This window comes from Vipera ursinii (assembly GCF_947247035.1).
Source record: "Vipera ursinii genome assembly, chromosome: 2".
NCBI lineage: Eukaryota > Metazoa > Chordata > Lepidosauria > Squamata > Viperidae > Vipera > Vipera ursinii.
In genome coordinates, this window is record NC_139513.1 from 6,336,760 (window position 1) to 6,351,048 (window position 14,289).

General features: G+C 45.0%; 1 protein-coding gene and 1 long non-coding RNA gene across 5 annotated transcripts in view; one reads left to right on the forward strand and one right to left on the reverse strand.

Annotated features, from left to right (window-relative positions):
* The window catches only part of LOC310635946, an 871,275-nt gene that overhangs the window by 196,632 nt on the left and 660,354 nt on the right, over positions 1–14,289 (reverse strand). Inside the window, exon 1 of one of the 2 annotated variants that reach the window (XR_014491572.1) lies at positions 6,611–6,659. The exons of the other annotated variant lie outside the window; for it this stretch is intronic. This is a non-coding gene — a long non-coding RNA (uncharacterized lncRNA). Of the gene's footprint in view, positions 1–6,610; positions 6,660–14,289 lie in introns of those variants that run through there. 2 annotated transcript variants of the gene reach the window in all.
* LOC310635939 (zinc finger protein 688-like) lies at positions 761–14,275 on the forward strand. 3 transcript variants are annotated; one of them, XR_014491565.1, is made up of 5 exons: positions 761–951; positions 3,045–3,239; positions 3,540–4,039; positions 12,503–12,629; positions 14,141–14,275. XR_014491565.1 is itself a non-coding variant. In XM_083355336.1 (4 exons), exons 1-4 carry the CDS (start codon positions 885–887, stop codon positions 14,266–14,268), a joined length of 405 nt encoding a protein of 134 aa, XP_083211462.1. In that variant the 5' UTR covers positions 761–884; the 3' UTR covers positions 14,269–14,275. The 3 variants fall into 3 exon arrangements, 1 of the variants encoding a protein (XP_083211462.1); XR_014491566.1 differs by lacking the exon at positions 3,045–3,239; XM_083355336.1 differs by lacking the exon at positions 3,045–3,239 and having other exon boundaries at positions 3,540–3,622.

Sequence of the window (14,289 nt, forward strand, 5' to 3'; positions counted from 1 at the left end):
ACCACTTCACAGTTAACAACAGAAGTTGCAGGTGCTTCTTCAATGGAGGTTTTTAAGAACAGACTGGATGGTCATTTGTTTGAAATGGTATAGGGTAGGGGCAGGCAACCTTGGCTCTTTTATGACTCATGGACTTCAACTCCCAGAATTCCTGAGCCAAAAGAGCCAAGGTTGCCTACCCCTGGTATAGGGTCTCCTCCTTGAGGGTACTGGGCTAGTTCTTCAAGGTCCCTTCCAGCTGATTGTGTATGGATTATCATCCAGGTCATGGTTGTCCCAAAGGTGCTTTTTTTCAGGAGGGAACTGGAGTTTCTTGTTTCCTTTTGATTGATTCTATTCTGATTGGTTCTTCTCTGCACTTCTCCCAAAGTGATCAAATTTGCAAGTGATCAACTCTGAGAATAGTGCATTGAAAGCTGTCGTCCCCCCCCCCCCCCCCGCCACCGCCACCGCCATACACATCTAAAATTTGCATGACGGCCGCTTTCTATGGCTTAGCTCAGGGGGTCTACAAACTTAGCAACTTTAAGTCCTATGGACTTCAACTCCCAGAATCTTCAACCAGTCATGATGGCTAAGGAATATTCTGGGAGTTGAAGTCCACAAGTCTTAAAAGTGCCAAGTTTGAAGATCCTTGGCTTAGCTCAGCCGGGGCTTCAAAGGCTCGGCTAGGAATGGGTTAAGGGCACAGACGTAAACGCCTAGAGCGGCAGAGACCCTTTCAGTTTTGTTTTGTTTTTGCCTGCTGCTCTTCCGGGTCTGGACGGCCGCTCTTGCTTCTTTCGCCTCCGAGACTCGGCGGGCATCCAGTGGGCGCTTCTCCTCCGGGCGTCGCGTCCGGGCAGGGATTCCCCGCGGAGAGAGACGGAGAGAGGCTTGCCGGAATGACCCTCCTCCGATCTCCGGACTTTGCCCAGCCGGTACCCCCCCCCCCCCCCCGAGGACTCTCAGGTACACAGCCCAGCCTTTCCTCCGGGCTTTCTGCAAGCGCTGATGGAGCCAAGGCGAAGCGGGGTTGGACTAGATGACCTCCAAGGACCCTTCCAACTCTATTTCTATTCCATTCGAAATAGAGGAGATGGAAACTGCAAAGGTGGGGAATTGGACCATGTACAAGGAACATTTATTTATTGCATCCTTTGACCAAGTGGCAAAACTAGTGGACCAGAGGAATGCTGTAGATTTAAAACCAGAGGGATTACACCCCAAGGTTCTCAAGGAACTGGCAGACGTGATCTCAGAACCACTGAGCTATATTTTTCAAAGATCCTGGAGCACTGGGGAACTACCAGAGGACTGGAAGAGAGCTGATGTAGTTCCCATCTTCAAAAAAGGGAAAAAAACAGATCCAGGAAACTACAGACCTGGAAAAGATAATCAAACAATCAGCGAACACCTAGAGGCAAACAAAGTCATCACTAAAAGTCAACATGGGTTTGTCAAAAACAGATCGTGCCAGACAAACCTTATTGCATTCTTTGACCAAGTGACAAAACTAGTGGACCAGAGGAATGCTGTAGATATAATTTACTTGGATTTCAGTAAGGCATTTGATAAAGTAGATCACAACCTACTACTAGAGAAGATAGAAAAATGTGGGTTAGATAGCATCACCACCAGATGGATTCGTAGCTGGCTGACAGGCCGTACTCAGCGTGTGGTCCTCAATGGAACCGCATCTACATGGAAGGAAGTGTGTAGTGGGGTGCCCCAGGGCTCTGTTCTGGGCCCAGTGCTCTTCAACATCTTCATCAACGATTTGGATGAGGGGATAGATGGGGAACTCATCCAATTTGCAGATGACACCAAGCTGGCAGGAATAGCCAATGCTCCAGAAGATAGGCTTAAGATACAGGAGGATCTGGACAGACTCGAACACTGGGCACTATCTAACAAAATGAAATTCAATGGTGAAAAAAGTAAGGTTCTGCATTTAGGCAGGAAAAATCAAATGCACAGGTATAGTATAGGTGGTACCTTGCTCGATAGTAGTAACTGTGAGAGGGATCTCGGAGTCCTAGTGGACAATCACTTAAATATGAGCCAGCAGTGTGCTGCAGCTGCCAAAAAAGCCAACACAGTGCTAGGCTGCATTAACAGAGGGATAGAATCAAGATCACGTGAAGTACTAATACCACTTTACAATGCCTTGGTAAGGCCACACCTGGAATACTGCATCCAGTTTTGGTCACCACGATGTAAAAAAGATGTCGAGACTCTAGAAAGAGTACAGAGAAGAGCAACAAAGATGATTGGCAGACTGGAGGCTAAAACATATAGGGAACGGTTGCTGGAATTGGGTATGTGTAGTTTAACGAAGAGAAGGGTGAGGGGTGACATGATAGCAGTGTTCCAATATCTCAGGGGCTGCCCCAAAGAAGAGGGAGTCAAGCTATTCTCCAAAGCACCTGGAAGCAGGACAAGAAGCAACGGATGGAAACTAGTCAAGGAGAGAAGCAACCTAGAACTAAGGAGAAACTTCCTGACAGTTAGAACAACTAACCAGTGGAACAACCTGCCTCCAGAAGTGGTGAATGCTCCAACACTGGAAGTATAGGGTTTCCTGCCTTAGCAGGGGGTTGGACTAGATGACCTCCAAGGTCCCTTCCAACTACTACTACTACTACTTCTTCTTCTTCTTCTTCTTCTTCTTCTTCTTCTTCTTCTTCTTCTTCTTCTTCTTCTTCTTCTTCTTCTTCTTCTTCTTCTTCTTCTTCTTATTATTATTATTATTATTATTATTATTATTATTATTATTATTTTCCCTTGCCAATGATAAAGCTATTCAGACTGCTACTTTCTGGGCCTCAAATGCTATACAATGTCAGATATGTGTTTTAAATTCCTTCTGTATAAATAAGGTCTACATTCCCTTTAATGCCAGCTAGTGGTTCAATCAAAGTGGAAAGTACCCAGAACATCTTGATTTGCACCAAATATCATTCCAAGGCTTGTGTAGTTTTTTTATAAAACAAGGCACATTTGCCATATTACTGTCCCGTCTATGAAAGTTCATCCCAGATTTCATTTTCCATTGTTTTTAGGGAGGAAAAAAGAGGATTCACTGGGAACAAGAACTGATTTTCCCTGAGACAAACAAGCAAACAAAACAGGATCCAGCGGATTACAGACAGAAGCTCAAAGAAAAAGGAGCTACTTGCTTGCTTGCTCTTTTAATTATTTTTGGGGGGCACTATTCTTCAGGGCCCACATTTGCAGTTTCCATCTCTCTATTTAAGGTAAGAAATTAAAATAGAGGAGTTCCATCATCTCCTTTTGGTTTAAGTGTTTTAATTTTATTAACTTATACTATAAAATACAGAATTTTTTTTTTTGGCAACTTTTAAGTTGTGTGGACTTCAACTCGCAAAATTTCCCCAGCCAGCATGGGAAATTTGGGGGAGTCAAAAGTCCACATATCTTAAAGTTGGTTCTTGGTTAGATAAGGACTGAGGTGTTTTAATTCATGGGAAGTGTAAAACAAGTATTTTCTAAGATAAAGAAGATATGACTGACTTGGACCTGTTCGTTCTTCGTAGGCAATAGAGCGATGCTGGAAATGCCTCCTCAGCCTCCTGTCCTTATCAATGGAGAGAAAACAGCTGGTGTGCAACTGGATTGGGTAGGGGGAAATAAAGGAACAGCATGCTGGTGATGATCTGTGGTGATGTTGTGATTCAGGGTCAGCCTGTGGGTTCGGCAGTTGGGTCGGACGATTCAGAGGAGGAGGAGGAGGGGGGGTTTGGAGAGCCTGCAGAGGACAGTTCTGAGGCTTCGCAAAGCTCTCAGCCAGGCCCCTCTCATCTGGTTACTACACAGACCCAGCTGTGTGATCCTGACAGCGTGGATGAAGATGACCCACAGCTGGCCCTGTTCAAGGACGCCCGACGCAGGAGGCAGTCAATCAGGAGTAAACAGGAAGGCAATGGGGCACCTCGGAAGGAGGCAGAGAGAAGCCACACCTTGAACTGTTTAAAAGGGGAATGCGTGGGAGGGCTGGTTTGCTGAAGGCAACCGTTTGAATAGCTCCTGTTTTGTGGTTCGTGTTTTGTTCAGTTTGCTCTGTTTTGTGTCAATAAATTTGGCAGGCTTAGTTCCAGCCTTTTGCCTTTGTAAAGGGGTTGTCCCTGCCTTTTCTGCAGGGCCGGTAGTAGGCTGGTACAGAACAGGTGATTAGAAATTAGAACTAACATTAAAATTGTCAGTTTCTATCTCACAGGGAGAGAGAAACTGGAGATAGGAAGGTCTGGGGAAATCTCGTTATTATGATTTTTATTCACTTATAACATATGAAAATACCAAAGCAAATAAAAGGGAATCAAGGTTTGGAGAAAGGGAAAAAGAGAAGTGTGGAAAGGGGAGGGGGGGAGAAAGAAAGAAAAAGGTGTTGACTTCCGACTCCCTCTGTTGCAGTAAAATAAGGCAGAGACGTCACATCTCATCTTTTTACATTTCTATGGTAGCCATTTCTATATCAACAAATCAATCGAATCAGTAAAACCCAAAATCATAGTTTCATTTCCCCCCCCCACCTCAAGCGCAAAGTCCACAAACGGTTTCAAAGTAGAAACAATATTCTTTTCTTTTATCAAAACAGTCAACTTAGCCGTCTCTGGTAATTCCATCAACTTTTGTAGCCATCTGTCCATGGTGAGAATCGAAAGAATTGGATCTCTAGGAAAACCTCCCTTTCAGGGTTATAATGATATAGTGAGTAGCAATAACACAGTAGTGGCCAAAATTGTGGAAACCTTTTGGGAAACGTGTACAGTAGAAATGCCACCTTTGGTTAAGTTTCCACCATTTTTTCTTCTAATTTCTTTATAACTGTAGCCTTGTTCACTTAATAATTCTATTTTACATCGCTTTCTGGGCAACCAGTCAACTCTTTGCACCATTACTGTAATTTTATTACGTTTTACAAGCTCATTAAATGAAAGAACACACAAAAAAAAACCAACCAACTTGATAGCGATCACATAACACAATGACAAATGTCCTCCTCTCACCTTTAATACATGACATCAATAACTGAATCTACTGTGATCTGATCGGCTCATTGCCAAAACAAGATGACACCTGATTTAGAATACAGTACAGATAGTTGAACAAACTTTGTTGCATTTCATTCTTGATTAAATTATCTTTCCATTGATATATAATTTTATGGTAAGGTAAAAGTAAATGTTCCCCCGCACGTGCATGCTAGTCGTTTCCGAGTCTAGGGGCCGGGGCTCATCTCCGTTTCAAAGCTGAAGAGCCAGTGCTTGTCCGAGGACGTTTCCGTGGTCATGTGGCCGGTATGACTAGACGCCAAAGGCGCACGGAACGCTGTTCTCACCGTAGTGGTCCCTATTTTTCTACTTGCATTTTTTTACGTGCTTTCGAACTGCTAGGTTGGCAGAAGCTGGGACGGGTAACAGGCGCTCACTCTGTTACGCGGCGCTCGGGATTCGACCTGCCAAACTGCCGACCTTCTGATCGACAAGCTCAGCGTCCTAACCCACTGAGCCACCGCGTCCCTTTCTCACCTTTAATACATGACATCAATAACTGAATCTACTGTGATCTGATCGGCTCATTGCCAAAACAAGATGACACCTGATTGGCTCTGTAAACACTCGTAACAATCAGATGAAGGAAAGCTACCTGGTATCAACTTAAGCAAGTTGTGCTTCCTTTTTTTGGCTATTTGGCTATCACTTTTCATAGAATACGGTACAGATAGTTGAACAAACTTTCTTGCATTTCATTCTTGATTAAATTATCGTTCCATTGATATATAATTTTATGGTACTACTCCCCAATAAAGTGGTGTTATTAGCCATCCAACCTCAAAAATACTCCCATATTACACCTCTGCTTCGTGAGCTGCACTGGCTTCCAGTTGCCTTCCGGGTGAAATTCAAGGTGCTAGTGATGACATACAAAGCCCTACATGGCATGGGTCCGGAATACCTACGGGAGCACCTACTGCCAGCGTCAACACCCCTCCGTCCTGTGCGCTCCCACAGAGAGGGCCTCCTCAGGGTGCCACTGGTCAGAGAATGCCGGCTGGTGACCCCCAGGGGGAGAGCATTCTCGGTGGGTGCTCCAATCCTCTGGAACCGCTTACCAGCCGAAATCCGGATGGCCCCCGACCTTCGCACCTTTCGGCGAGATTTAAAAACCTATCTATTCCAGCAAGCCGGCCTGGCCTGATAGATTTGGGGTTTTATTTGTAGATCTGGGGTTTTATTTGTTTTATTGTTGGTTTATTGTATACTTACTTTGCTCTGTACACCGCCCTGAGTCCTCCGGGAGAAGGGCGGTATATAAAATGAATAAATAAATAAAAAAACCCTTTTCCCAAAAGGTTTCCACAAATTTGGCCACTGCTGTAGACTTCTATATTGCTTCACGGCGTTTTGCAGCCCTCTCTAAGCGGTTTTCAGGGTCAGCATTCTGCCCCCAGCAACTGGGTCCTCATTTTACCGACCTCAGAAGGAGGGAAGGCTGAGTCAACCTTGAGCCAGTGAGAATCAAACTGCTGGGAGCCAGCAGAATTAGCCTCCAGTCCTGCATTCTAACCATTGTGCCACCAGGACTCTTTAAGGCAGGGGTGTCAAACTCAATTTCATTGAGGGCCGCATCAGCCTTGCGGTTGCCCTCAAGGGGCCGGGTGGGTGTGGCCTACTGGGTGGGCATGGCTAGAGTGCGTATGGCCTACTGGGTGGGCGTGGCCAGCTCTACATCGTTCGCATCAAGGGTGCCTATGGGGGCCTGGGCAGGAGTGGGACAGATCTGAGGGTCTCTGGCAGAAGGAGGATCTCTGGGCCAGGGCCAAGGCAGTGGGGGCCGTTCCCTCACTCTTTCCAGGATGGCTTCGTGGGCCGCATGAAACCACTTCGCGGGCCGGATCCGGCCCCCGGGCCTTGTGACATGTCTGCTTTAAGGAATGTTAAGGAAAGCAAAGATTCTATAGATAGGTTGAAAGACTTAGAACTGTTGAGGATGCGTTTGGTGGCGTTTAATCAGTTAATTTGATTCCTTGTTAAGAGCGTTACCAGTGTTCTAAAATTTCTTCCTTGCTTCACTGTGTTACCTTCAGTGTGTACAGGGAGTGCAGAATTATTAGGCAAATGAGTATTTTGACCACATCATCCTCTTTATGCATGTTGTCTTACTCCAAGCTGTATAGGCTCGAAAGCCTACTACCAATTAAGCATATTAGGTGATGTGCATCTCTGTAATGAGAAGGGGTGTGGTCTAATGACATCAACACCCTGTATCAGGTGTGCATAATTATTAGGCAACTTCCTTTCCTTTGGCAAAATGGGTCAAAAGAAGGACTTGACAGGCTCAGAAAAGTCAAAAATAGTGAGATATCTTGCAGAGGGATGCAGCACTCTTAAAATTGCAAAGCTTCTGAAGCATGATCATCGAACAATCAAGCGTTTCATTCAAAATAGTCAACAGGGTCGCAAGAAGCGTGTGGAGAAACCAAGGCGCAAAATAACTGCCCATGAACTGAGAAAAGTCAAGCGTGCAGCTGCCAAGATGCCACTTGCCACCAGTTTGGCCATATTTCAGAGCTGCAACATCACTGGAGTGCCCAAAAGCACAAGGTGTGCAATACTCAGAGACATGGCCAAGGTAAGAAAGGCTGAAAGACGACCACCACTGAACAAGACACACAAGCTGAAACGTCAAGACTGGGCCAAGAAATATCTCAAGACTGATTTTTCTAAGGTTTTATGGACTGATGAAATGAGAGTGAGTCTTGATGGGCCAGATGGATGGGCCCGTGGCTGGATTGGTAAAGGGCAGAGAGCTCCAGTCCGACTCAGACGCCAGCAAGGTGGAGGTGGAGTACTGGTTTGGGCTGGTATCATCAAAGATGAGCTTGTGGGGCCTTTTCGGGTTGAGGATGGAGTCAGGCTCAACTCCCAGTCCTACTGCCAGTTTCTGGAAGACACCTTCTTCAAGCAGTGGTACAGGAAGAAGTCTGCATCCTTCAAGAAAAACATGATTTTCATGCAGGACAATGCTCCATCACACGCGTCCAAGTACTCCACAGCGTGGCTGGCAAGAAAGGGTATAAAAGCAGGAAATCTAATGACATGGCCTCCTTGTTCACCTGATCTGAACCCCATTGAGAACCTGTGGTCCATCATCAAATGTGAGATTTACAAGGAGGGAAAACAGTACACCTCTCTGAACAGTGTCTGGGAGGCTGTGGTTGCTGCTGCACGCAATGTTGATGGTGAACAGATCAAAACACTGACAGAATCCATGGATGGCAGGCTTTTGAGTGTCCTTGCAAAGAAAGGTGGCTATATTGGTCACTGATTTGTTTTTGTTATGTTTTTGAATGTCAGAAATGTATATTTGTGAATGTTGAGATGTTATATTGGTTTCACTGGTAAAAATAAATAATTGAAATGGGTATATATTTGTTTTTTGTTAAGTTGCCTAATAATTATGCACAGTAATAGTCACCTGCACACACAGATATCCCCCTAAAATAGCTATAACTAAAAACAAACTAAAAACTACTTCCAAAAATATTCAGCTTTGATATTAATGAGTTTTTTGGGTTCATTGAGAACATGGTTGTTGTTCAATAATAAAATTAATCCTCAAAAATGTTGTTGTTGTTGTTGTTAGCTGCGAAGTCGTGTCCGACCCATCGCGACCCTATGGACAACGTTCCTCCAGGCCTTCCTGTCCTCTACCATCTTCTGGAGTCCATTTAAGCTCATGCCTACTGCTTCAGTGACTCCATCCAGCCACCTCATTCTCTGTCGTCCCCTTCTTCTATTGCCCTCGATCTTTCCCAGCATTAGGCTCTTCTCCAGTGAGTCCTTCCTTCTCATTAGGTGGCCAAAGTATTTGAGTTTTAGCTTCAGGATCTGGCCTTCTAAAGAGCAGTCAGGATTGATCTCCTCTAGGACTGACCGGTTTGATCGCCTTGCAGTCCAAGTGACTCGCAGGAGTCTTCTCCAGCACCATAGTTCAAAGGCCTCAATTCTTTGGCGCTCAGCCTTTCTTATGGTCCAACTTTCACTGCCATATATTGCAACTGGGAAGACCATAGCCTTGACTATACGCACTTTTGTTGACAGGGTGATGTCTCTGCTTTTTAGTGTGCTGTCTAGATTTGCCATGGCTTTTCTCCCCAGGAGCAAGCGTCTTTTAATTTCTTGGCTACAGTCCCCATCTGCAGTGATCTTGGAGCCCAGGAAAATAAAATCTGTCACTACTTCCATTTCTTCCCCATCTATTTGCCAGGAATTGAGAGGGCCAGATGCCATGATCTTGGTTTTCTTAATGTTAAGTTTCAACCCAAGTTTTGCACTCTCCTTCTTCACCCGCAACAAGAGGCTCTTTAGTTCTTCTTCACTTTCTGCCATTAGAGTGGTATCATCTGCGTATCTTAGGTTGTTGATATTTCTTCCGGCAATCTTAATTCCAACTTTTGATTCATCTAGCCCTGCCTTTCTCATGATGTGCTCTGCATATAAGTTAAATAGGCAGGGCGACAGTATACAGCCTTGCTGGACTCCTTTCCCAATTTTGAACCAATCAGTGGTTCCGTGTCCAGTTCTCACTGTTGCTTCTTGACCCGCATATAGGTTTCTCAAGAGACAAATAAGATGGTCTGGTACTCCCATCTCTTTAAGAACTTGCCACAGTTTGTTATGATCCACACAATCAAAGGCTTTAGCATAGTCAATGAAGCAGAAGTAGATGTTTTTCTGGAACTCCCTAGCTTTCTCCATGATCCAGCGTATGTTGGCAATTTGATCTCTAGTTCCTCTGCCTCTTCGAAATCCTGCCTGTACTTCTGGTAGTTCTCGATCCACATACTGCTGGAGTCTAGCTTGTAGGATTTTAAGCATGACTTTACTAGCATGAGAAATGAGTGCAATGGTGCGATAGTTTGAACATTCTTTGGCACTGCCTTTCTTTGGAATTGGAATGTAAACTGATCTTTTCCAATCCTGTGGCCACTGTTGAGTTTTCCAAATTTGCTGGCAAATTGAGTGTAGCACTTTTACTGCACTGTCTTTTAAGATTTTGAATAGCTCAGCTGGAATACTGTCACCTCCACTAGCTTTGTTGTTGCTCAGCTTTTCTAAGGCCCACTTCACTTCACATTCTAGGATGTCTGGCTCGAGGTCAGTGAACACCTCATTGTGATTATCAGGGACGTTAAGCTCATTCTTGTATAGTTCTTCTGTGTAATTTTGCCACCTCTTCTTAATCTCTTCTGCCTCTGTTAGGTCCCTGCCATTTTGGTCCTTTATCATGCCCATTTTTGCATTAAACGTTCCCTTCATCTCTCCAATTTTCTTGAAAAGATCTCTGGTCCTCCCTATTCTATTGTTTTCTTCTATTTCTTTGCACTGTTCATTTAAGAAGGCATTCTTATCTCTTCTAGCTATTCTCTGGAATTCTGCATTCAATTGGGCATATCTATGTTTTTCTCCCTTGCCTTTCGCTTCCCTCCTTTCCTCAGCTATTTGCAAAGCTTCCTCAGACAGCCATTTTGCTTTCTTGCATTTCTTTTTCTTTGGGATGGTTTTGGTTGCTACCTGTTGTACAATGTCACGAACCTCTGTCCATAGTTCTTCAGGCACTCTGTCTATCAGATCTAATTCCTTAAATCTATTTGTCACCTCTACTGTATATTCAACAGGGATATGATTTAATTCATACCTGAGTGGCCTAGTGCTTTTCCCTACTTTCTTCAGTTTGAGCCTAAACTTTGCAAGGAGAAGCTCATGGTCTGAGCCACAGTCAGCTCCTGGTCTTGTTTTTACTGACTGTATAGAGCTTCTCCATCTTTGGCTGCAGAGCATATAGTCAATCTGATTTCTGTGTTGGCCGTCTGGTGATGTCCATGTGTAGAGCCGTCTCTTGGGTTGTTGGAAAAGAGTGTTTGCTATGACCATCGTATTCTCTTGACAAAATTCTATCAGCCTGTGCCCTGCTTCATTTTGTACTCCAAGGCCAAACTTACCTGTTATTCCAGTTATCTTTTGGCTTCCTACTTTAGCATTCCAATCCCCCATGATGATAAGGACATCATTTTTTGGTGTTAGTTCTATAAGGTGCTGTAGGGCTTCGTAGAACCGGTCAATTTCATCCTCTTCAGCACCGGTGGTTGGGGCATAGACTTGGACTACTGTGATATTGAATGGTTTGCCTTGGATTCGAACTGAGATCATTCTGTCATTTTGAGGATTGTATCCCAGTATTGATTTTCCTACTCTTTTATTGACTATGAAGGCTACTCCATTTCTTCTGAGGGATTCTTGTCCGCAGTAGTATACCTGATGGTCATCTGAATTAAATTCACCCATTCCTGTCCATTTTAGTTCGCTGATACCTAAGATGTCGATGTTCAGTCTTGTCATCTCTTGTTTGACCACGTCCAGCTTTCCTTGATTCATGGATCTTACATTCCAGGTTCCTATGGAGAAAAAATCTTTACAGCATCGGACTTTCCTTTCACCACCAGACACATCCACAGCTGAGCGTCCTTTCGGCTTTGGCCCAGTCGCTTCATTCTTTCTGGCGCTACTAGTACTAGCCCTCTGCTCTTCCCCAGTAGCATATTGGACGCCTTCCGACCTGAGGGGCTCATCTTCCAGCGTCATATCGTTTTGCCTTTTGGTACTGTCCATAGGGTTTTCATGGCAAAGATACTGGAGTGGGTTGCCATTTCCTTCTCCAGTGGATCACGTTTTGTCAGAACTCTCAGCTATGACCTGTCTGTCTTGGGTGGCCCTGCACGGCATAGCTCATAGCTTCATTGAATTACGCAAGCCCCTTCGCCACGACAAGGCAGTAATCCATGAAGGGGACCTCAAAAATACAACTTGCCTAATAATTCTGCACTCCCTGTATAAAGAAATGAAGGAGAAAACCATGAATTTCCAAATTGGAAAAAGGATCGGTGGTGCTAGCAAAACCAGTAGAGGGAGGAAGGAAGGAAGGAAGGAAGGAAGGAAGGAAGGAAGGAAGGAAGGAAGGAAGGAAGGAAGGAAGGAAGGAAGGAAAAAATGAAAGAGGAAGGAAGGAGCAGAGAGGAGAAGGAAACATGAAAGGGAAGGAAGGAGTAGAGAGAAGGAAAAATAAAAGGGAGGGAAGGAAGGAAGGAAGAAAAGGAGAGAAAAGAGAAGGAAGGAAGGAAGGAAGGAAGGACCCCCCATACCTGAAACTTTTTGTGACCTGACCTTTATGTTGCTGGCCTCACTGAGTGTGGATGAATCTTTTTTCTGTCATTAGCATCTGCAAGTGAGGCTGTGATGGTCACTCAGGAATGTGAAAATCCTGAAGTTCAATCTCAGTTAGCTTCTCATCTGAAGAGTAGAAATCTCTATATTATCTATAAGCAAGAAAGATCTCCTCCTCCTCCTCCTCCTCCTCCTCCTCCTCCTCCTCCTCTTCCTCCTCCTCCTCCTCCTCCTCCTCCTCCTCCCTGTTAGGAAACATATTCTCCTTCTTTCAGAGGCTCTTCGTCTTGGAAGACGTGGCCGTGCATTTCACCAGGGACGAGTGGGCGCTGCTGAAGCCTGACCAGAAAGCTCTGCACGGAGAGGTCATGGAGGAGATCGGTGGGATTTTGGCAACTCTTGGTAAGTGTCAGAATCCATTTATATCCCATTCCTAACTCCCTATCTGTGCACCCCGAAATCTCACCCCTCACTGGATTCTGCCTTTCCCAAGGAGGAGAAGAGAGGATGTTAATTGGCCATCCCTATCCATTAGATAGAGGGAGGCGGTGGCTCAGTGGGTTAGGACGCTGAGCTTGTCGATCAGAAGGTCAGCAGTTTGGCGGGTCGAATCCCGAGTGCCGCGTAACAGAGTGAGCGCCTGTTACTCGTCCCAGCTTCTGCCCACCTAGCAGTTCGAAAGCACGTAAAAATGCAAGTAGAAAAATAGGGACCACTCCGGTGGGAAGGTAACAGCATTCTGTGCGCCTTTGGCGTCTAGTCATGCCGGCCACATGACCACGGAGACATCCTCGGACAAGCGCTGGCTCTTCGGCTTTGAAACGCAGATGAGCACCAGCCCCTAGAGTCAGAAACGACTAGCACGCATGTGCGGAGGAACCTTTACCTTTATCTTTATCCATTAGATGCAAGGTTGTTTATTCAGCCTGCCCGGGGCCGTCATCAAAGACCAGGGAAACAACCTTTGAACTGAGAAGAACAAAGAAAGAGGTAGGGGGGGGGGAGAGATTCTGGTTTGTATCTCCAATTGGAATCTGAAGGGGAGGAAGTAAATGTCGTAAAGGCATGGAAGATCCCTTTTCCCATGGAAGGTTTTGACACCTGAACCTTAATTGATCCAGGACTGACCAAATGGTGTAGTAAGATGGAGGGTTTGTTGTCACTGTGTGTTGGGGGGTGGGAGCACAAAGGGAGGCTCAGCTAATCTCAATGTACACATAGTTGTACTTTGACAATAAAGGTTCATTTCAAGTGGACTGAGGGGAGGGGTTTTTTACTCAGGGATACTTTAATAATAATAATAATAAGTTGGAAGGGACCTTGGAGGTCATCTAGTCCAACCCCCTGCTCAGGCAGGAAACCTTATACCATTTCAGACAAATGGCTGTCCAGTCTCCTTTTAAAAACTTCCAGTGTTGGAGCATTCACCACTTCTGGAGGCAGGTTGTTCCACTGATTAATTGTTCTGTCAGGAAGTTTCTCCTTAGTTCTAGGTTGCTTCTCTCCTTGACTAGTTTCCATCTGTTGCTTCTTGTCCTGCTCTCAGGTGCTCTGGAGAACAGCCTGACTCCCTCTTCTTTGTGGCAGCCCCTGAGATATTGGAACACTGCTATCATGTCACCCCTCACCCTTCTCTTCATTAAACTACACATACCCAATTCCAGCAACCGTTCCCTAAAAGTATCAATCTGCAACACAGTTTCCAGATCCTGTCTAGATTTTCCACTGACCATCATGTTTTAGTAAAAGTTCCTGCTTGGACAATCCTGTCTCCAAGAGTTCTTCTTTCCTAAGACGTGGATTGGGGTGGGTCCTGACAGTAAGGCAGTTTCTTTTCCCAGAAACAGATCCCAGTCAGCTCACTTAGATCTTTTGACAGCTTTTCACCCCTTCATTTCTTTCATCTCATTTAGTTATTTGTGAAAAGAGAGAAGTAGAACTTTTCAACTACCCAGATCCTGAAGCTGAAACTCAAATACTTTGGCCACCTAATGAGAAGGAAGGACTCACTGGAGAAGAGCTTCATGGTGGGAAAGATTGAGGGCAAGAGAAGAGAATGAGG

Excerpts from the sequence above, each read along its gene's own strand:
- LOC310635939 (XM_083355336.1), top strand. The coding sequence starts at position 885 with ATGACCCTCCTCCGATCTCCGGACTTTGCCCAGCCGGTACCCCCCCCC. Across the intron at positions 952-3,539 it reads CCCCCCCCGAGGACTCTCAG|GCAATAGAGCGATGCTGGAA; the intron begins GTACACAGCCCA and ends CGTTCTTCGTAG. Across the intron at positions 12,630-14,140 it reads TGGGATTTTGGCAACTCTTG|TTATTTGTGAAAAGAGAGAA; the intron begins GTAAGTGTCAGA and ends CATCTCATTTAG.